The 22410-nt window shown below is 42.5% G+C and overlaps 1 protein-coding gene across 35 annotated transcripts in view; it reads left to right on the top strand.

The window, feature by feature from the left end:
• The window catches only part of clasp2 (cytoplasmic linker associated protein 2), a 57918-nt gene extending 35555 nt beyond the window's left edge, over positions 1-22363 (top strand). For 4 of the 35 annotated variants that reach the window (XM_056398944.1, XM_056398969.1, XM_056398968.1 and 1 more), the window contains 27 exons: positions 214-366; positions 1057-1080; positions 1450-1467; positions 2250-2351; positions 2604-2630; positions 3614-3640; positions 5610-5783; positions 6151-6195; positions 7586-7693; positions 8012-8074; positions 8733-8839; positions 9009-9032; positions 9167-9322; positions 9961-10052; positions 10142-10205; positions 11820-11983; positions 12790-12868; positions 15031-15174; positions 15330-15473; positions 15609-15715; positions 16179-16320; positions 18826-19021; positions 19116-19309; positions 19404-19532; positions 19775-19981; positions 20225-20341; positions 20797-22363. In XM_056398944.1, the coding sequence (XP_056254919.1) occupies positions 214-366; positions 1057-1080; positions 1450-1467; positions 2250-2351; positions 2604-2630; positions 3614-3640; positions 5610-5783; positions 6151-6195; positions 7586-7693; positions 8012-8074; positions 8733-8839; positions 9009-9032; positions 9167-9322; positions 9961-10052; positions 10142-10205; positions 11820-11983; positions 12790-12868; positions 15031-15174; positions 15330-15473; positions 15609-15715; positions 16179-16320; positions 18826-19021; positions 19116-19309; positions 19404-19532; positions 19775-19981; positions 20225-20341; positions 20797-20874 (2885 nt within the window). In that variant the 3' untranslated portion in view covers positions 20875-22363. Of the gene's footprint in view, positions 1-213; positions 367-1056; positions 1081-1449; positions 1468-2249; positions 2352-2603; positions 2631-3613; positions 3641-5609; positions 5784-6150; positions 6196-7585; positions 7694-8011; positions 8075-8732; positions 8840-9008; positions 9033-9166; positions 9323-9960; positions 10053-10141; positions 10206-10955; positions 11016-11322; positions 11326-11819; positions 11984-12789; positions 12869-15030; positions 15175-15329; positions 15474-15608; positions 15716-16178; positions 16321-18825; positions 19022-19115; positions 19310-19403; positions 19533-19774; positions 19982-20224; positions 20342-20796 lie in introns of all 35 variants that reach the window. The other 31 variants (XM_056398953.1, XM_056398970.1, XM_056398972.1 and 28 more) reach the window with 27 other exon arrangements.
• The last annotated feature ends 47 nt before the right edge of the window (positions 22364-22410 follow it).

Genomic DNA, 22410 nt, shown 5'->3' on the forward strand with positions numbered 1-22410 from the left:
TTATTTTTTTATGTTAAAACACACATGTGCGCGTACATGCGTATGTGTGTCTGTACATGGCTTTTTGTGCATTTCTGTTTTGATATCAATATTGTGTATGTGTAGTGTGGTGCCTGCATGTGTTTGTGTTGTATATATCCCTTCATCACCTCCCATCCCTTCTCCAACACACTCCTCCTCCTCCTCCTCCTCCTCCTCCTCCTGTCCTATCAGTCCCTGCGGGTTCAAAGGGTGGGTTGTCGGCGGCCTCCCTGCAGCGCTCCCGTAGTGACGTGGATGTAAATGCAGCAGCAGTCGCTAAGCACCGGCACGTTGGACAGGCTGGTGGAGCAGGCCGACTGGCCCCTGGCTCCTACTCCTCACTGGGTAAGGGCCCCTGTCAGTCAAGTTAGATGACTAGTCAGACAGCGCAGACATGGGTCAGCATGTGATCAGCAGGATGTCAGAGAGTCCTTTCAGATCAGCTTAGAGGTAGCGCTGTTGAGGTTTCTGTCAGATTGAAGCAGGTTAAAAGTCACATCCTCTCCAGCGAAGCCCACCACATGTTTCTACTATACAGTCTGTAAGGATGGACTTACACACTCACACACTTCAGTGTTTGGACTGGCCTCTCTCCTCTCCGCTCCTGTGCTCTCTTCTCCTGCTGCCTGCTCATTGCCTGTTAATGTAGCCCGTATCTGTTTTGGTATGGATATTCTCTGTGTGCATGTTTTATAGATCAATATTGTGTGTTGGTTTGTCTGTCTGTGTTTCGATGTTGATCCCTACATATGCATCTCTGTTAAACAGATGGTATGTTACTAATACACACTGTGTTCCTTTCTTCTCCTGTGTGTCTTCTCTTTCCCCCTATTTTTTCTGTCTTTATTACTTTTCATTATTTTTTGTGTTTTCTTGTGACTTACACTCAACTTTCATTTCCCCTTTCCTGGGTTCCTTTTTCCATTTATTTGTTTTCCTTTGTATAATCATTTCTACGAATCCTTTTTTGTTTCCCTTCGTTTCTTTCCTTTTCTTCCACCCTCTATCTCTCTCTTTCTCTCTTTGCTACTAAAGATGATGCCTCTGATAAAACGGATGGTAAGATCATCTCACTCTGCTTCACCAGAAACAGCCTACTCATGCTTTCTTTTCTTTCTCTTCTTTTCTTTGCCCTTTCCTCACTTCATCCCAGTCCATGTTATCTCCTTTCGTTGCAGTGTGTGGCCACAGTGCCCCCTGCTGTCAGTCTTACATTCAACCCTCATTTGTATCACTGTCCTACTCATCACATCATGAATCTGAATAATTACACCTAAGATCATCTTCTGCTTTACTACAATGAAATCAACACCTGCATTAAACTGTATCATTCAGTTATTGAGGATTTTCTAGGATACTTATGATGTGTAATACATATTAGTTGAAAATGTGATATTTACAACATGCTCCTCCTTTGTCTGTCTGTAGGGACCAGGTCAGATAATGGTAAGACTGTAGTTAGTGGATGTGTTTGTCCTCGCTTTTTAGGGATGTTCTAGAAGGAACATTTTAATCGACATCCTGAGTTTGTAAATCGCAGATCCAACCTTAATGGTGCAATTCCATTATTATCATTGGTTGTTTTCTTAGTGGTCCATGTGACCCAGTATTTGAATAGAGGAATGGCTTCATATAAACAGAAATTGCAGTTAAGTGGATCAGGCGATGCATTGCATAGGCTAAAGTGAACGGTGTTAATGAAGTGGGTTGCATTTAAAGTTGAAACGATTAATCACTTAGTGGAGCAACAACGGAAAGATAACTGGCAACTATTTTGATAATCCATTAACCGGTTCAGTCATTTTTCAGGCAGTTGATCAAGAAACTAATCTGCATTTGAATTTTTCATTAGAGGTGGAATAATATCTCGCTCACTCATTTACTCCCTTAATACTGGAAATAGTTGCCAGTTTCATCAAATCCCTCAAATACTGAAAGATGGATAACTTTTTGGCTTATAACTAGTTTCATGTTTTAAGTATGACCTTACCAAGACTTGGTTGTAATCCACTGAAGCATCCCTGGTGTATTTATCTGTGTGTGCACCTGGCTGAATGTAAGTGTCTAGTTTAGGATCTGATCAATCAGCTTCCAGCATTAGTTGCTTTTCTTCATCTTTAGTAGCTTCATAGATTCTGGGCTGCAAACAATTTGTGAGAGATGTGTTAGTCTGGGGAGTCCAGTGTCATTTTGTGTATTTTTACTGTTTTCCCTTCACATACATGCAGGTCGTGTACGTACCAAGCAGCCCCTGTCCACTCCCAGCAGCATGTCCAGCCAGGTGGACTCACGGGGACGTAGCCGCACCAAGATGGTCTCCCAGTCACAACGTATGTACCCCCGTCACACCACCCGAACACACAGCATGACATAAACCCAGCTGTGAGTGAAACATCCTGGGTATGAAGTTCACTCACAACATCACATACACAACAACTGAAATGGGGTGTGTGTGTGTGTGTGTGTGAGAGTTTCCTCAGAGTGTGTGTGTGTGTAGTTTCTCAGGCTCGTATTGTGGAGTTTCTTCACATGTTGCCTTCACGGTGACGATAAGCTCCATGAAAATGTTTTTGTGCCTTCAGGTTCCGACGAATCCGATTGCACACCAGGTATTCTGTTTGTGTGTCAGAGTCAGTGTGTATGTGTCTTTCTGTGTACCACAGTGGGAATGGTGGCCCACCCGCTATTGCTCTCATTTAGATCAAGGTGTTTTGTGTAAAGAGGATTGAGCGTGTGGTTGTGTGTGTGTGTGTTAATTTATTTTATATTTTTCTCTCTGCATGCTGTGTCTCATCACTGAGGATGGTGTGGTGGACAGTTTATTTCTGCTGCTCTAGCCTGGCTCTGGCTGTCATTCAAGTACTAAGTAGTAATACTCACATACTGTACAAAGTGTAACACAAGCCACTGAGATAGCTACACTATTGCTACACAAAAGCAGATGTGATTGTACCTGCTTTCCAAGAAGACTTGTTGATAATATGCTGCTTGCAGCTGGCTAGATGACTAGTTTAAAAGTGATTGGACCACAGCCCACTGCACCAATCAGATCTGGACATTTTGATAAAAGACCAAATACAAGTTGTCTGATCAAGAGTTCAAAGCCCAAATCTCAGAACCACCGATTAACAGTAAGAGAGGAAATGGCAGCTGCACAGAGGGTTAGAATAATTTCTATTTGTGTGTGGGAAAGATTGCGTGTGGATATTTTTGAGCATATTTTCTTTCAATCAGTTTGTTCTCTCATTGTGAACAGGCTTCACTTCATATATATAATGCTGCTGTCTCAACATGCACTGCTTCTCCTAGGCCATCATCTGCAGCTGGTTCAGTGTGTGTGTTTGTTTGAGCCACACATCTTCAATAATTGTTTTCTCTTTGATAAATGGATTTATTTAATTAAAAGTGCTTCAGCCTTGCCTTCATTCTTGGTATGGAACACCAGGATGCGCTCCCATCGTACTCTGTGTTCTAACTCCCCATGAAGCTTTTTTTGCGCTAACACCCCATAATTCATCTGGTTTAATCTGCTGTTCCTTCCCCCTCGCCTCTGCTTCCCCCCTCCTCCCAACCAATGGGCTTAATGGCTCAGGATCTCAGTCTGCTACCCCTGTTGGTGGTAAGATTATAACGCTACTTCTTTTTACCCGCTCTCTTTATCTTTACTTCCTTTTCCCCTGTTGCTCTGACTCCCCTTTCCTTCACATGCACCCAGAAAGGTCACTTCAGTTCCTCCCACTCTGGCTGAGCATGCTGGGACTTGTAGGCACATACTGTTAACATGGCTGTTCAATGATCATGCTAAACACACTGCTTTGGGAGGCTCTTGTTTCTGAACTCTTATGTGTGCCTGGATGTAGCTGAAGTAAATTCTCCAGAGTGAGAGAGGCAAAGGGAGTTACACTCTGAAAGACCAATAAAGGGCCAGACCAATAATGATAATAAACTTTACTCACGTAGCACCTTGTATAAAAATGAAATGTAGCTTGAACTGCTTTACAAGACAAGATATTAAAAACAAAATAACAGATACATAAAGACAGGACACATTAAAGCAATAAAAGACAACACTAGCATCCTGGGAAAGTAAGAAGAAATAAGATCATAGATGAACCATGAAACAATGTAAAAGTAAAAGTTGAATTAATTAAAAATATGATCTACCTAAGCAAATGGTTTGGAGCATACTCAGACGGGCAGTCTAAAAGATATGAAGGTGTTAGACCATTTTTAGTTTTTTTTTAGTAAAAGATGTGTAGAAACTTAAAAATGAACATGTTTGACTTGTAAAAAGCACCGTTGCCTTTCCCTAGTGGAATTCAGTTAGCCAGAAGACTTATCGTTTTTACTTAGTGCGCCATATTAACCTTAAGATTATGAAAATGTGAAGATAGGTTAGTTTAGTACTGTTAACATAGTAATGTTAACAAGAATAAAAAGAATCTTGTAGCAACTTTAAAATAGTTTAGCTGTTGGTCAAGTGTCAGCGTAGACTTTGTGAATCTGTAAATGTAAGTGGGAGATAGGAAAGGAGCGCTGGCTGGTAGAAGATCTCCAAGGGTCAGGTAGTTCAAGTATTCCTCACATGATAAAACATATAAATTCAATATATTACCATCTGTTTTATATCAGTAAAGTTACACGTAGTTATTATATATTCTCAGAATATTCCCCCAAAATACCTGAACCATCCTTAGTTAGATTTTTCTTGTCATTCAGATGGATGTATTTAGCTCTGTGTCATTACATAGTAGTACATAGAAAAATACTGTTCATGTGTTGAGTGTGTGTGATCTTAGTTTTTGTGTGTCCGTGAGAGAGAGTGCAAGACAGTCTGTTCTTCTGCTCATGTTGAATGAGTTTAGGTCCAGCTTCATGTGTCAAGCACTGGAACTTGTTCCCCAAAAGTCTGTTCACTCACTTAATATTCAGCACTGCAGAGCAGCTTCTCCTCAACTGTTTGTCTTCCGGTTGATAGTAATGTGAGTTGTTGTAGAAAAAATACTCTGTGGGCTTTGCACTTGGAGAGAGGATGTCTTGGGGAGGAGAAATTGAGACTTCTGTTACCAGATGTTTTCATTTTGTAAGGAAAGTTTATATTATTCCCCTGTATCTTCAAAAAGACAAAAGCTGTAACATTGTCATCATGTTGTAAGAATGTCACTATTTATTTTGGTATTTATTTATATGAAAGATTTTGGTTCAACACATCAAACCTAAATTAATTTTACACTGTTAAATGCACTTTCTATTTATTGTGGTTTTCAACTATCTTTTCCCCAAGAATCCTCTTTCCATTGACATCGAACACTGTAAAGTTTGCTGTTAGATTCTGTCTATTTTTACGATACAAACTGTGTGTTACAACTTCTACCAAAAAGTGCGTGGAAACTTGTGCCACTAAGTGAAGGAGAGTAGCAGCTGTCTTTTTTTTTTTTTTTTTTTTTTAAATGAAGTCCTCACATCAGAGGGCGACTGGCAGAGTTTCTGTACAGCTTGCATTATGAAATGCCACATGTTGTGAGTATCGCTCTGACTTTACTTTCTCCTTCTCTCTTTGTCCTCTTCTTCCTCTGCGTCCTCTGAAGCCGGCAGTCGGAGTGGCTCCCCTGGTCGTGTGCTGACAAGTACGGCCCTGAGCACCATGAGCTCAGGGGCCCACAGGGTGCTGGCTGGGTCCACTGGGGACGGACACAGACGCAGCCGTATCCCCCGCAGCCAGGGCTGCTCCAGAGACTCTTCCCCCACTCGTCTGTCTGTTGGTAAGTAAACTTAAAATTAAAAGTAAAATTAAACTGTTTCATAAAAGGAAGCTTAAAAATCCCCACATTTTCGTTGTCCTTCCTTTTTGAATTGGGTTTGATTTCTTTCATTGATTACAATTTGCTGCATCAGTTTTATAACATCTACTCAAAGGTTAAATGATGGCTTGTTTTTATAACCTCATTTGACCAATGACTTATCTAAATGTTTGCCCTGGACACTCGATGATACCTTAAAAGCATCACATACAACCACATAAGCTCTTGGATCTCAACTCTTTTGTCCCTCCGATTCCCTGTCCACCTCTTCCTCCTCTGCTCCTCTCCCTGTCCTCCCTTTTCCCTTCTCCTTGCTTCTGTCCTCTAGCTCCTTCCAGCATTAGTTCCATCTACAACGGAGCGAGTAGAGGAGGTAAGGCTCCGACGTCGACCAGACCACCCTGCAATCACTCCCTCCACCTTAATCTATCTACTCTCATCCTCACTTTTCTCTCCTCATTTAAATCATCCCTCCATGCCTCATTCTTTATCTCCATCCATCACTACGAATCTCACAAACTCTCCCGCCGTCCGACTCCCTCCATCAAGCAATATACCTCCGCCTGATAGAGCCCATCTCGCTAACCTGTCTCTGACTTCATGGCTGTGTTGTTGTGGTGACGGGTGCCTGTGATCGGCAGATTTCCGCGCATTTTGAACATACCTCCTCCTTTTCTGCACTAACCTGTTAGTGGCCGATGAACGAACCTTCTCGCCGGATCGGCAAAACTTCATCAGGGCTTTGTAGGTCTTTTGTAGGCTGTGATTAACCCTGACTGGCTAATGAACAGAGCAATGAACGGTGAAGTTGATTGCAATGCTACTGGATGAAAACGCAGATCCTCCCCTCGCCCACACTCTCAAGTGTTCAATTCATCTCAAATCACTCCCTTTACTCTTCTGTGCGTGCCTGAGTGTATGTGTATATCACACTTTGTTTTATTTAAGTGTGAGTCCAGCAGTCTTGTCCTGTCAGGTGCATCTCATCTAGAGCTGAAGCAATTTAATGATGAGAAATCCTTCGTCACAAATAAGTCAATTAACACAACGCCTGCAGCAAGTCAGCTATTGCTAAAGTAATTTTTGACTGGAGCGCAGCAGCGGCTCCAGACCTATAAACAGAAATCTCTGTGGCTGAGTGATCAAGTTACACCATCAGTCAGCCAAATGTGTCATGAAGTTGAACCATTGCTCGGCCAGCCCAAGTGTTGCCGTTCCCCCCTTTGACCTGTTCTTATTTCACTATCTTATGACATTTTATAAATTAAATGACTAATCAGTTCATCAAAATGATATCAATAGATGAATCTATAATGAAAATAATTGCTAATTGCTGCCCTATTAAAGGAAATATTTGTTTGAAAATAATAATAATAATAATAATGAAAATGAGTGTTAGTTTCAGCCCTAATCTCAGTCTTCTGAGGTCAACAGGAAAATAAGTGTGAAAATAAGTATGTTGAGATGCTCCCTCAGGGCTGGTTGACCTGTGCTCATTTTCTCTCTTGTTTCTGTCAGTCTGTCACTCTGACCTCCATTGTCATATTTATGTCTTTATCCATGTCTCTTCTTCTTTCTCTTCTTATTCACCGCTCATGTTTGTCTTTCTACTTTGTCTTTTTGTGGTCTTCTTTATGTCCTTTCCCTTCTCCTTTGTGTTCTTAAAACCACTTTTCTTCCCTCTGCTGCTCTCTCTTTCCCTTGTTCCCCCTTTTCCTCTTTTCCTCTGCTGCGGTGTGGCGTTGTAACCCCGGTGGTGTTAGCTCGGGGCAGTCGTATCCCTCGGCCCAGTATGAGTCAGGGCTGCAGCAGAGAGGCCAGCAGGGAGAGCAGCCGGGACACCAGCCCCGTACGCTCCTTCACACCACTTGGTGAGTAGCAGTAGTGGACCGACACCCAGGAGAGATGAGTTGTAAAATCAGGATGAGTAAGACGTCAAAGAAGAACAAAAAGCTTTCTTTTCTACGTAAAGTTGGCTCAAACATTAGAAACATAGACTTTAATTTTAATTCAGTATCTGAGGTTATCAAAGTTGAGGGTGATTAGACAAATCAAAAAACACTTGCATGTTTTTCAGCCTTTCTTTCTACTCTCACACCCTGCTCGATCAGTGCGAGGGTTGTGTGTGTTTGTCGTATGTGTGTGCGCGAATGTTAAACTCTGTACGTGTGTTTTAATTTTGGTTGCAGCACCGCGGAGCTACTCTCGCTCCACCGGAGCTCTCCACACACCTGATGCTTTTGGGGCTGCAGGTGAAGGCTGAGTACAACTATTTCTCTGTACCTCACCCACCCACTCCGCCTTGATTTTTGTTCGCTCCGTTTTCTTTTTGTTCTTTCGTGTCACGCATCCTCTCCTGTATTTTGTCAGCGTGTTTCTTTTCTTGTCCATCCGCCTCAGTTGTTTTTATTATTTTTTTATTTTTTTACATTCTGCTCCAGGATGTCGAACCTTCCTGTGGAATTGCATGCTTCCGCCCGTTCAGTTGCCAGTTGACAACCATTCTGCCAGTTTCACCAGCGACCATTTGTTTTTCTTTATTTAGCTCTGCCCCTTCTTTTTGGGGACACCAATGCGTTCTCCTGCGTTTTATGTCAATCATCCTTTTTCCTCCCAGTGCCACCTGCAATGTCACCTAACAACTCATCACATCAACTTACAGAGTTGGCTCATGGGAGATGAAGCGTGTGTGGGTTGAGTAAATGTCAGAGAATGGATGATGGCGAGAGTGAGGTAATTGGATAGTGGATCCTCAGTGGACAAGTGAGAGACAGTTGATGAGTGGGGGAGAGAGTTGGCGAACTTTAACTTTTTATTTTGATGTTTTTTGTTTTTTTAACATGTGTCCCCTGATTTCCACCTGTCTGTCCTTTCTATCTTTCCGGCTGTCACTCTCTCTCTCCCCCCCAGGATCAGGTTTTGGCATCAGTCAGTCCAGTCGTCTCTCTTCTTCTGTCAGTGCCATGAGGGTCCTCAACACAGGCTCAGACGTAGAAGAGGCTCTCGCAGATGCACTGGTATAAAAACACATACACTACCCAAAACATAGACATAAAAAAAAAAAAAAAAAACACACAGTAACTCTGTCCACATTCCAGTTAGCTGTCAGCATGTGCAGCTTACACTTCCTGGAATGTGTCTGTGTGTTAACTAACCCCTGGTTCTGCCTCTGTTTAACGCTGTCAGCTGTTGGGAGACATGCGGTCCAAGGTCAGCTTCTTCTCCTGCCTCTTACCTGTGTGTTATGTGTGTGTGTTCTGAAAGTGCATGTTTTCTTCCTAAGCCTTTTATTGCTCTTGTTTTAATTTCAGTTTAATTTCATGCCCTGTATGTTTTACCTGCAGAAGAAGCCGGCACGGCGGCGGTACGAGAACTACAGCATGTACTCTGATGACGACGCTAACAGTGACGCATCCAGCGCCTGTTCAGAAAGGTCCTATAGCTCCCGAAATGGAGGAGCCATCCCGACCTACATGAGACAGACAGAAGACGTGGCTGAGGTTAGCAACAAACGGCAGCGCAGCAGAAAACTCTGAACCAGACAGATATCAGGCCAAACTACAAGCTTCTCTTCAGGCAGCCCCCCCCACTGCTCACCTGTCTTTTTCTTGCCTGCTGTGGCTTTCAGAAAATGCTGTACTTCCAGTCATACTGCTGATTATATATTGCTGTACATATTACATAGTGTACATATTAAGTATTGTTACATACAATAATACATAGTTTGTTACTTATGAAAATTCTCCATTTTATAGCCATACAATGGTTCAGCCTTGCACAGACTTTAAGGATTTGCTCAATAAATTTGTCGTGTATCTACAGTGGTTAGACTTTAACTTCTCTTTTCAAAGAGAAGTTTGTTCACAAGTCACTACAAGCACTACAACTTTGCAGCGAGGACACTAGTGTCACTAATGCAGGAACTGGATCCCTGACATTTATGCAGTTTTTTGATGCAAATATTCAGTTCCAGTTCAGCCCCATAAATGTACTGACTTATTGTTTCTTTCCCTTAAAAAACAGAAAGCCCTGTCATTTCTGTATCAGGTTCAATATTTTAATGTCATCACTTTGCTTGTGCCTGTATATAGAAGTCTCAACAGGCCTGTATGTGTATCTGTGTTTGTGGTTCTTTCAGGTGCTGAATCGCTGTGCCAGTGTCAACTGGTCTGAGAGGAAGGAGGGGCTGTTAGGCCTTCAGGCATTACTTAAGAACCAACGCACCCTCAGGTCAGTCATGCAAGAGGCAAATGTATCTTCACATTATAAATTGATTGTTGATTTATTTTTTAATCTTAATCTTTGTTTTTCTTCTACAGTCGGGTAGAGTTGAAGAGGCTGTGTGAAATCTTCACCAGGATGTTTGCAGACCCTCACAGTAAGGTATGAGTGCATGTAGCGCAAGTATTCACGCAAAGACACGCAGCACTCATTTACACTGTCATGGCACAATTCATCATTCACCCACTTTGATTTTACATTGGTTTTTTAATACTTTGTATTAAAATACTTTTATCCCACCATCCTTCACTGTACCGGATTCTGCCAAAACAATGAAATTGTTAAATCTGTTTGTTAGTACACGCACAGACACATATCGACAGTCACGGATGTTAAATGTAGTCACATGAATAAGTTTAGAGATAAAAGTCGGGATAAACGGGTTAAATTGTCTTCTACACAAACGTATAAACACACTCAAACATAAACACAGGCATGCACAGCGTGCAACAGACTGTTCTCTAACGGCATGCCACGCCTGAGTTTGCGTGTGACCTCACACTTTCCGCCGTCCTGTGGGATTGCTCTTGTCACTGTTCAGCAGCCAAACCGCTGGCTGTGCTCACTGTATTCACTGGCACTCCCCTTTCTTTCCCTCCATACCTGCAGTCTGAAGCGACAAAACACTGACCGCACATGTACTCACAGATGCACATAAACGTATACACACATGCGCACAAATGTTTGGGCTACCAGCTCTTCTCTCTGACTAACCAGCTGCGGTTCGCCTTCTCTTAACACTGCCACTTGTCTTTCGGCATTTTTGAGTGCCCGTCGCCTCACACATGTCGTAAGGTGTGTGAGCTTCTCCCCTTCCCCTCGTTTGACGTTTGACGATTTGATGAATTTCAGCGAGACTCCAGCAGGGTGTACGGCACGGCAGAATCCGGTATAAGCTCAGCCTCCTTCAAGGTACTGCATCTCGCCATGAATCTCTCTCCTGCCCTTACCTCTTTGTCCCACACTACTCCCACGTCTTCTTTCTCATCTCCCATGTTTCTCCACTTTGATTTGTTTTTACTAGTGTGCACACAACATCTCTTCAGATATTTCACTTCATGACTCTTACCTGGTTGAAGATACTTTAGTGTTTTTGCAGGTTTTGTGTTGAAAGTCAAGATTATGAATGTGCTTTCACAAGCTCGTTACATTCTTTGTCAGGATGCTAACAGATGTGTTTCTCTCTCCCCCATGCCACCCACCCTGGAACTCTCTGTAGAGAGTAAGTTTGGCCAGTCAGTGTTGCTGTACTTAAATTTTGTGTTTGAATGAAAATCTGCTTCATTAATCTGAGTGGGTAACCAGTTACAGGCAACAACATAACACTCACTAACCTACCTCACATGCTGTCCTGCTGAAATCAGTCACTGGCATGTGGAGATGGTCCCCACACAGCCCGATTGGTGTTAACTAATTCCTGTCAAGTTGTTTGCTGTCTCACTGTGGTTGTCTTATAATATTAATACTCTTATTAATTTGAGTGATTTAAGTCTAATTGGTGATTGGGAATGAAAGTGGGTTGCTGCAATGATGAATGAATAACCACTAACTTGACAATGGGAACTAATGCTGCTCTCCCAGTACACCTCTTCCAACAGAATAATCTATATTCTGTAAATGCAGAAGTACTTCTATGCATGCGTGTGCATGAAAAATGCGAATTGATCAGTGACTCATTCGCTGTGTATGACCCCAACAGTGTGTATGTGATTCTAGGTATTCAGCATGTTCCTGGAGACGCTGATAGACTTCATCCTGGTCCATAAGGACGACCTGCAAGACTGGTTGTTTGTCCTGCTCACACAGCTGCTGAAGAAGATGGGAGCTGACCTGCTGGGCTCCGTACAGGCCAAAGTTCAAAAAGCCCTGGATGTCACTCGGTGGGTGTCACACTCACCTACAGATGGACAATATGGCATATGCATTAGATCTGTATCTGACCCATGGGTGACATAAGTCTACACACGCAGTAAAAGAATGTTTGAGCATGGCAGTTCATTATTGATCCTCAGGAAAAGTATGTGTAACAAAATAATTTAAAGCTCAAAGATCAAACTCTCTAGCTTTTCTTGGCTTTCAGTCACAGCTCAGGAAGACTGAGATGTGTTTGAAAGCTCTGAAAAACTAGTTTACCATTAGATATTTGTTACATGTACAGTACTGTGCAAAAGTGAGGTTCATCTAAAAAAAAAAAAATAACGCCTTCAATAGTTAGGCTGACTCCATGTCTTCATGTAACCCCAGACTGACTCAGTGATGTTGAGATCAGGGCTCTGTGGGGATCAGGCCATCTGTTGCAGCACTTCTTGTTCTTCTTGTCACTGAAGATAGTTCTCTATGAATCTGGCTGTGTGTTTTGGGTCATTGTCATGCTGCAGAATGAATCTGGGACCAATCAATCGTGATGAATCAAAACATCTGAAGTGCCTGATACTTTTGCACAGTACTGTACATATAAATTAATAGATAGGCCTCTGAGGAGCAATGCTTCCTTCTCTCTCTTATATTTTTACACATAGAGACACATGGTAGTTTTTGCAAGAGAAAGGATGTTTTACCTCTGACTTTTGTAGTGATAAAGAAATGTATCTTAAACTGTCAAGACACTGGGTGAAGATCATTTTGCTCTGAGGTGTAGTCATGTACGCTCTGCAGCTATAATGTGGATTTCTGTTTTCACTTACAGAGAGTCTTTCCCCAATGACCTCCAGTTTACTATTCTCATGAGGTTTACTGTCGACCAGACACAGACGCCCAACCTCAAGGTAGATGACAACTTAATTTTGTGTGTGTGTGTGTGTGTGTGTGTGTGTGTGTGTGTGTGTGTGTGTGTGTGTGTGTGTGTGTGTGTGTGTGTGTGTGTGTGTGTGTGTGTGTGTGTGTGTGTGTGTGTGTGTGTGTGTGTGTGTGTTAGTTATATGAGAAAGAAAGCTGAGTGTGTTAAGGTTTGACTGGGGGTGGATGGGAAGGGTGGACGAAAGGCTGAAAATTCGGGGATGCTGTAACTATGGTAACTGCTGTACTGAAATGACCTCATACCTGCCCATGCTGGCTCCGCCTCCCAAACCCCACAAAACCCTGAGTCCTGGGCTGTGATTGGATAGCGATTGATCCAGCCACTCCACTGGCTTTTTGCTCTGCTACAGTGTGGACACTCCCTTCAAGCTCTTCTCCTCTAACTCCTTTTCCTTAACTCCTCCTCCCTCTTGCCTCACTTACCCTCTACCTTCACCTCCCCTCACTTTCTTCTAATTCATCCCTCACTCCTCCTCACTCCCCCTGACCCGTTCATCTGGCCACTCTTCCTCCTCCCACACCCTTTCCTGCTCGAGTTTTAACCGTATTCGTCAAACTTCCTTTCACTCCCTATCAGTCTGCTTCTCTCCCTTGCAACTACGCTTGGGCAATGAAAGGATGACATCAGCAACACAATTTTTACTGCCACAAATATAATTTTCCTCAAGATTATTATTAAAATTTTACTGATGGGTTGACCCTTCTTCAATTTAAGAGGAGGCTTGTTGTGACCATATATTATTCCTCTCAGTACTTTCATACTATCAGAAAGCATAGCTATGACTTACTCTGTGGCCCGAAGAAAAGCTTAATAGTCCAAAAATATTGTTCACTGTTAAAAGTCTCCGTTCACATCTCATCACAACACATCGCAGATGAGCAATATGACGATATATACTGAGACATGAGACAGTAGAAATATGTTTGCAGGTGATACTGCAAATCAATAAGGACAAATGCTTTGTGGCAATCCTGGATTTACAGGATTTTTTAGAAACATGACGAAGTAGCAGGTATTATCTGATATACTAGACTGTGCAGAGACCAACAATCCCATTTGAATGTCTTATCTATCAAAAGTGTCTCAATTAAATTTCCAGAAAATCATGAACTTTCCCATCATCCATGATAAAAGTGTTATGTAAACACTATATGGATGTTAACATTGAGCATTTCAGCAGTGAAGCAGTCATTATCCAGCCTGTAAACTGTTGCATGAAGCCTCATAAACCATCAGTTGATGTTGGCATACCAGGCATCACAGCACTTTGCTGCCATCATGTGGCCTTAACAATTGCATTGTGTATTTCCAGATTTTCTGAAAGATAAAATCTCATTCCTGCCCAAACCCACATTCCACTCATTTTCCTCCTCTGCATCATCCCTCCCTCTTCTTCCTTTTCTTTTCTTGTCTCCCCCTGCCCTTCCCTGTCTCTCTCCATTGATTGACGCGGTGCTTCTCCTCTCTCTCTCTGAAGCCTGTATGGAGCTCGTGTTGCGGGCGAGGGCGAGGCAGGGGAGGGTCCGGGGTAAAATTGTTCCCCCCCAGAGCGCGCCGCCACGCCTGCTCTCTAGACGAGCAGGCCACAGCCTGGAGCCAGTCCTCCCAGGTCAGTGCGCTCCGGGGGGAGCAATTATATGGCGCGCACGATGCAGCTAAGTGATTTGGAGGAAGTTCTGGCCCTTTAGGTGCTTATGTAGAAAGACGGAGAAGGAGAAAGAGATTGAGGAAATTCAGGGCAGGAGTCAGTTGTTGTGGCGTTTGGGAGCCTGCGGTGAATGTTTGCATTTATTGGTTCCTTTGTTTCGTCATTTGTCATCACTTTTATGTTGACTGATATGTTTTTCCACGTTGTAAAGCATGACCATGAATGCACTTTGATCTTCTCGCACTGATTCATCCGATCATTTGATTTTCAGACCTGCAAGAGATGCACAATCTGCTGTGGTTGTACATGCTGACTGTGGATGTTGGTGGTCACTTTTGTGTGCTTTTTTGTTTGTGTGTGTGGGTGTTATTACTTTTTACCTATTTTCAGGTGAATATTGGCCATGCAGTTTCTTTGTTTTCGACCAGGTTATCTAATGGTTTGCATAAATGTGTGTGTGTGTGTGTGTGTTTGTATTGCAGGTGAAGGTAGCCATTCTGAAGTACATCGAGACACTGACGTTACAGATGGAGGCTCCAGACTTTGTGAACTCCAGTGAGACTCGGTTGGCCGTCTCCCGCATCATCACCTGGACTACTGAACCCAAGAGCTCTGATGTCAGAAAGGTACTGACACGTGCATCAGACATAGATTTGAGATTAAGATATTCTACATTTCCCGAATCAAAAGCCACTTTAAAACATTCCCATAGTTTATTCTCATCTCACTAGCATCACTGCTCTCTTTGGTTCACACAAGTCTTGTATTTTGTGTTTCCCAGGCAGCCCAGTCGGTGCTAATCGCCCTGTTCCAGCTGAACACCCCAGAGTTCACCATGCTGCTGGCAGCTCTGCCCAAAACCTTTCAGGACGGAGCCACCAAGCTGCTTCAAAACCATCTGAAGAACACTGGCAACGCTGCACAGGTAAATCACACACACTCCAACAGTGTTCACTGAAGGTTTTGTGTTACTAGTTGAGACGTACAAAATTGTTAATCATTATACTTAGACATTAATTTTATACTTCTTTCTGTCAACTTGTTTTGGTCACTTCCTCAGGCACCAATGGGCAGCCCTCTGACGCGCCACACCCCCCGATCTCCGGCCAGCTGGTCCAGCCCGGTCACTTCCCCCACCAACACCTCCCAGAACACCCCCTCACCAAGGTAACACACACATGTCTTAATCGCACATTCACTCACCAGGATCCATAAAAATGGGAAATCCATCTAACAATCATTGACAAATTAGAACGAATACAAGACAAGATGGGCACGTCAGTAAAAAAGAAACATCCACAAATGCTCATAATTGAAACTCAGTCTGCTCCAGCATCTTCATTTTTCTTCTTCTGTAACTACTCTCTCTAATTAACAATGTAAAAATTAATGTGAGGATGCACAATTATTCATATAATCAGAACTGTTTTTGTAGTTTGAAATAATCGGTTCCACTTATTGTATTTATCACAACCAGATTTAATCTAAATGTGTAGTAGAAAAACTGTGTTCCTCAAAAACTCACCTGACGTTAGACCACGTGAAGGAATATAACAATATAGTGAATGATATTCAGCAGGACAGTTTGGAAAAGCTGTAATTTTTCCTCATTTTTCCTGCATGTGTGCAGTGCTTTTGACTACGACACAGAAAACATGAACTCAGAAGACATCTACAGCTCGCTGAAAGGCGTCACTGAGGCGATTCAGAACTTCAGCGTCCGCAGCCAAGAGGACATGAATGAGCCAGTCCAACGGCGGGAAGGAGAGGAGGTGAGAAGAGCAGACAGAGGGGCGCTGCATGCGCTGATGTTTGCATGCATTTGCACAGTGTCAGTATGAGTCTGTATCAAGGCTGATATGGAACCGTGAGAGCTGTACTGAAATACTCATGGGTCAAAGGAAGTTTTTGTAATTATTAATAATGTGTTTTGTTGTAAGTAATATTTTATGACATTTTCTCACTTGAATGAGAACGAAAGTGAAACATTTACAGATGATTGCGTGAGCAGCCATTTGCATCAGCATCATGGTGTTGAGCAGTAGGAGTAAAAATTACCAAGGTGCCAATTTGTCAGAACACTGTGACAAATAAAAAAGAGAAGATGTGCTGAAAAAATTGGTAAACAAAGAGAAATCTTAATGTTCAGCCAGTTCTTAGAATACAGCTCTGCTGTGAATATGAAACCTAATCAACTGTGACTCTGGACAATATTTCATGCAGTGTTATGCAACAGGGGCAGGGAACATTGTGCATCGACTTTGACACTGATTTATAGTGTATACTGATGGATCTATACACAGAGTCAGTGTTGCTGTAGCAGTGGAGTTTGACTGTGAGCTGTTCACACTTCATTGGTTTGTGATATCACATTTTGTTTAATACAATATGATGCTATTGTTTTGGTGCAAAACTAAAACTGTTTTTTTTTAAATACCTTTTTTGAAAGGAGGGGGCTTCTAAATCCTTTTTGTAAAACACACTTTTCAAACAGCAGTGTTAAATCCTGTTTTAACACAAGCAGCCACATGACATTTGCAGCAGTATAGAATTACAGTAGTATAAAATTGTCAAAGTAATGATTTAAATATGTGTTCAAAGAATATGTAAACAAGATCTGACAAAGTATTCTCTGCCAAGTTCTGCTCCGTGACAGTTCTCGAAACTCGATGCTACGGTGACATTTTATTTCAAGCTGAAAATGTAACAGATTTTGATCTGAGACATTTTCCTGTTTTACAACATGTTTTCCAAGAGACTTCCAAAAACTAAAACACACACAAACATGGGTAACAACATGTACTGTATGTCACCCTGTCATCTGATACTGTCCCACCACTTCCTTTGTAGCGTGGGAACTGAGAAGCACACATTAAGTGTTTATGGGACTGATGACTGTGAACTTTATCCTCTACAGCCACTAAGAAAACCCTGTTTATTGTTTGTTATGAACCTGGCTGCTGAAGATCAAGCTAAGAGGATTTTAAAAGAACCTTCCCATAATATTTTCATATGTGCTTATACTATGTTATTCAGTCCAAATTTATGACTTCAGGCGTCATGGAGGGTCTTATTGCAGTCCCTCCCAACAACCCTGACCCCTTCTAAAGGACATGGTGTTCTCTAGTAAAGAGGTGTGACCTCCTGACATTTACCCCATGAGATGGATCTGAAATCCAACCATCCCACGTGTCATCAGCCTGCCAATCACAGCACACCTGACTCATCAAACCACCACTCAGATATTAACATTTAGTGATTTGGGTGTAAATATAAACAGAAACAAGAGCACCTTAAACATCCTCCCCCTCACCCTGCTGTTCTCCTAACTAACACTAATCACAGCAGGAGAACAACATGCTGGTCAGGAAAGAAAACCGAACCCAAGCTTTCATGACCATGTGCCTAAAGTGATCCAGATGAATTTATCAGAAAAATTAGACAGATTAAAAGATTCCTTTAGATCTTTTTACAACATCTGTGCCATCTGTACCACACCTGCACCGCTGCAAGTGAACTCTGGTTTGTCTGTGGGGTGGAAGCAAAACAGAACAACAACAGGATTATGTGATAGTAGATATGAGATTTTAGCATGAATTCAAATACTCAACTACTATTAAATCCATCTGCTGATCATGAACTGTCACGGAAGTGATATCCGAAGCTATAGACCTAATTGTGTGAGATGGTTTAGTGACCATGGGATTTATACAGCATGCAGAGTGCTGTGATTTTTTCCCTGATACTTAATACAGTGAAAAGGAGTTGAATTTCTATTTATATGGCCTAAAATCACAAACTATTAAAGTATTTGTATTTGTTTAATATGGATTTACACCTTCTGTTCGACCCTCAGTTCTCATGTACAGTATAAGATGCCTCTTTTTTGTCCTGTTTGTACTTGTTTGTTGTCATTTTTGTCAGATGACAACTAATAATTCTCATAATCATTTAATGTCTTTGAGCAGCAAAATACTGCATTAGTTGCTGTCAGTCAAGCAGAATAAATAAACTTTTTTGTTTTGATTTTGCTCCATGGGCTGATGACAAGTCTACAAAACTTGTATAATGAATTATTTGTCTGTTGACTTGTCAGTCCATATAACTTCATGTTAACACCTCTTGGTTTGCTTGTAAAAGAAAACGAGCATGAAACGGACCAGAACCGAAAGGCATCTTTTATCTTTTTTCTTTGATTCAGAACAAATAGACTACAGGTGTGAAAATAAAGACCTTATAGACAGACACTCCCTGACATTAGATTATATGTCTTGTAGGGCGGCAGCGGGATAGACGGCAGAGTATCGGACCTGATGGACGGCGGGCGCATGGCTCTGGACAACAAGACATCCCTCCTCAACACCCCCCTTCTCTCCTCCAGCCCCCGAGGTGCCCGCGAACACTTCTCCGACTCTCCCTTTAAACACAGCCGCAAAGACACCAGCCTGGATGACTCTGAACATCTCACCGATGGTACTCTAACACATTATGACAGAAAAATACTCCGTACAACAAATACATATAATAAGAACAAAATACAATTACATGTTTTCTTGTCTATTAACAGATAGCAGCCTGGACCAGTCGGAGCTAGTGGCCGAGCTGCTGAAGGAGCTGTCCAATCACAATGAGCGTATAGAGGAGAGGAAGGCAGCGCTGTGTGAACTGCTGAAGCTGATTCGCGAAAACACCCTGCAGGTGTGGGATGAACATTTCAAAACCATCCTGCTGCTCCTGCTTGAGACAATGGGTGACAGAGAGGTAGCCACACTCACTTTGAGCCTGTAATAACACTGAACAAATAGGCCAAGCCCAAACCCTCTCTTTTAAACGTGAATCTTTTTCATTCTCCCAGCATGTGATCCGAACACTGGCTCTGCGGGTGCTGAGGGAGATTCTCAGCAAGCAGCCCTGGAGGTTCAAGAACTATGCAGAGCTCACCATCATGAAGGCCCTGGAGGCTCACAAAGACCCTCACAAGGAGGTACATTTACTAACACACACAAATCAGGTCACTTAAAAGCAGTTTTTATGATACAAGCATGAAGAGATGGAACTGTACTTTATATATGGATCGAAATATACAAAAACGTGTTCATCTGCTCCATGATCATCAAACAGTTACACTCACCAATTTCAGATTAGCACAGTTGAACAATAAAATGTGACCTCAACCCCATTCATTCATGAATGACATGAATATGATGTTTGACTGTGTTTCTGTAGGTGGTTCGAGCAGCAGAGGAGACAGCAGCCATGTTGGCATTGTCCATCAGTCCTGACCAGTGTATCAAGGTGTTGTGTCCCATCATCCAGTCAGCTGACTACCCCATCAACCTGGCTGCCATCAAGATGCAGACCAAAGTGGTGGAGAGGATTCCCAAAGAGGGTCTGATCAGCCTGCTGCCTGAGATAGTGCCAGGACTCATACAGGTAACACACACACACACACACACACACACACACACACACAACACACACACACACACACACACACAGCTCTGATGTTTAACACATAACTGTTAGTTTTGATGCTGAAAATAACTGATTCAGTCCAGTCCACGTATCCCCTAACCTCACACAACCCACACATTCATGCACAAATACTTTCTCTGACTCCTTTCTTCTGAACAAAGGCCTCTACAGGTTTGTAACCTATTTTTTCTGGTTGAACAGGGTTATGACAACTCTGAGAGCAGTGTGAGGAAAGCCTGTGTGTTCTGCTTGGTGGCCATTCATGCAGTGATCGGAGAGGACCTCAAGCCGCACCTCAGCCAACTCTCCAGCAGCAAGGTGACCTGACCTTGAACTTGAACTGTGCAAGCCTAAAAATGTGTAGTTTCCATTGTTACCATGTTACCATGAAGGAGCTGTTTGTTTCCTCTTTTTGTATTGAAACTTGCTTATTCTTTCTGAATTCAATCTGCCACTATTGTTATTAATATATGTGACAGTAAAATGTTTAACAATATGCAAAACCATGAAAACATAAAAAAATAAACTATAGGAAGGTTTGTTGAATCAAAGTTTATCAGCTGTAGATTCATCCCGACCTCCCGTACCATCCACAGCGAGACGTCAAAGTTAAGCAATAGTCATGTGACTTGGACATAGAGTTAAATATACCACATATGACAAAAACTTAGACACGGGTCAAAAAAAGTTTCCTTACACCTTGTGTGACCTCTTGTAACCGGTAGAGACAAACATTCACACGTCCATCCTGTGTTCTGTTTTTCTGTCCGTAGCTGAAGCTGTTGAATCTGTACATCAAGCGTGCCCAGTCCGGCTCCAGCGGCAGTGAACCCCCAACTGAAGGCCTATAGGAGACACAGCGCCCTCCCACAGGGCAACCACAGAACTGCAACTCTGCCCACCAAACATAAAACATTTGTTCATGTGCTCACATCCACACAGACCGAGAACAAAACAGACATGCTAACACTCTTTCACAGGAGCAAACTGCTTTACATCTACACGTACGCTTGCACTCTGGACAGCAGAGTGACGCACACACACGCCTAGGTACACACAGTCCTTACACATTTACTGCCACACAGAAAGATGCGAGTTGCGGTGCAGAGGAGTGTTGTAGTTCTCCTGACACATCGCTGAGGACCCACCCTGATCTCAGACTGAACTGAACCCTTAAATTTACATTAAACATAAACACGCTCACATACAGTCACATACTACACCCAGGTTTAATCACTCAAGGATGAAGATATGAAATATCCGTCCTCTCCATTCTCCATTATATCTCGAACACAACAGTATCCCCTCTGAACATCATCCTGATGTCAACAGAAAGTGGTGCATCTGCATGGTTCTCATTTTCTGGGGGGTGGGGGGACAACGTTCATCAAACAGCGCTGAGACCAACAAACGGTGCCGTCTTTGTTTCCTTATTGAGCAGTGAGTAACTGAGGCCAGGTAGACAGGAATGTAAATTTGCACTGTGTCATAGTTTGAATTTATTTTACGCAATGAGGTTTTACTGCAGCAGTTTTTAACGTCTGGAGTTCTCTCTCTCTCTCGCACATGAACACACATGTTCTCTCTTTCAAAAAGGTGCTGATGAGCCGAAAAGGTACGACCAACCAACCCTGCACAGTACTAACGCGAGTCACAGTGGGTCATACCTGCTCATAGCAAATACAGAACATTGGCGGATTCTGAAGTACAGGAGGCGTTATGTGCTTGGCTATGCATGAGACTAAATTTAAAAAAATAACTTTTTATCTGGGTCCTATTGACAGTCAGAATAGTGTGACTGGGGTTTTAAATTAATGTGAAAAAGTCCGCCCCTTTCAGATAACTCCCATGTTGTCCTCCATTTCTCCCAGCTTATCTTGATCAGTCCACTTCTGGGCAACATTGAGAGGAAGATGGGTGCGTGCTGCTTACTACATGAAGTATGACAGGACATGGCTTATTATCACATAGTGGATATGTATCTATATATGATATTAAAATGGAATACCCAATAATGGTGTCATTTAGGAGAGTCGCCCGGGGGGGTGGGTGCACATGCGCACCTGTGCCCATCCTTGTTTTTATTTTTTCCCTCTTTCTCTCTCTCTGTTGCGCGTGCCGTAGTCTCTCTCTCTCTCACACTTATTTTTCTCTGCTGAGAAATTTGTAGAAATGTATTATTTACAGCTCTGAAAGAAAATTGTCATGTCACCCTTTTCTCCTCTTCATCGTGTCTTTCTTTCCTTCCTCTTGTAACATTCTAGTTTTCACTGTTGTGTTTCCTCTGTGCATTTACAAAGCTGTGCTTACAATAAAATAAAGAACTTGTACAGATAATGATCATCCCCGCCTCTGTGATTTTTGCAGTGGGAAAGAATCCCATGGTG

The sequence above is a fragment of the Seriola aureovittata genome, chromosome 16 (assembly GCF_021018895.1).
Source record: "Seriola aureovittata isolate HTS-2021-v1 ecotype China chromosome 16, ASM2101889v1, whole genome shotgun sequence".
NCBI lineage: Eukaryota > Metazoa > Chordata > Actinopteri > Carangiformes > Carangidae > Seriola > Seriola aureovittata.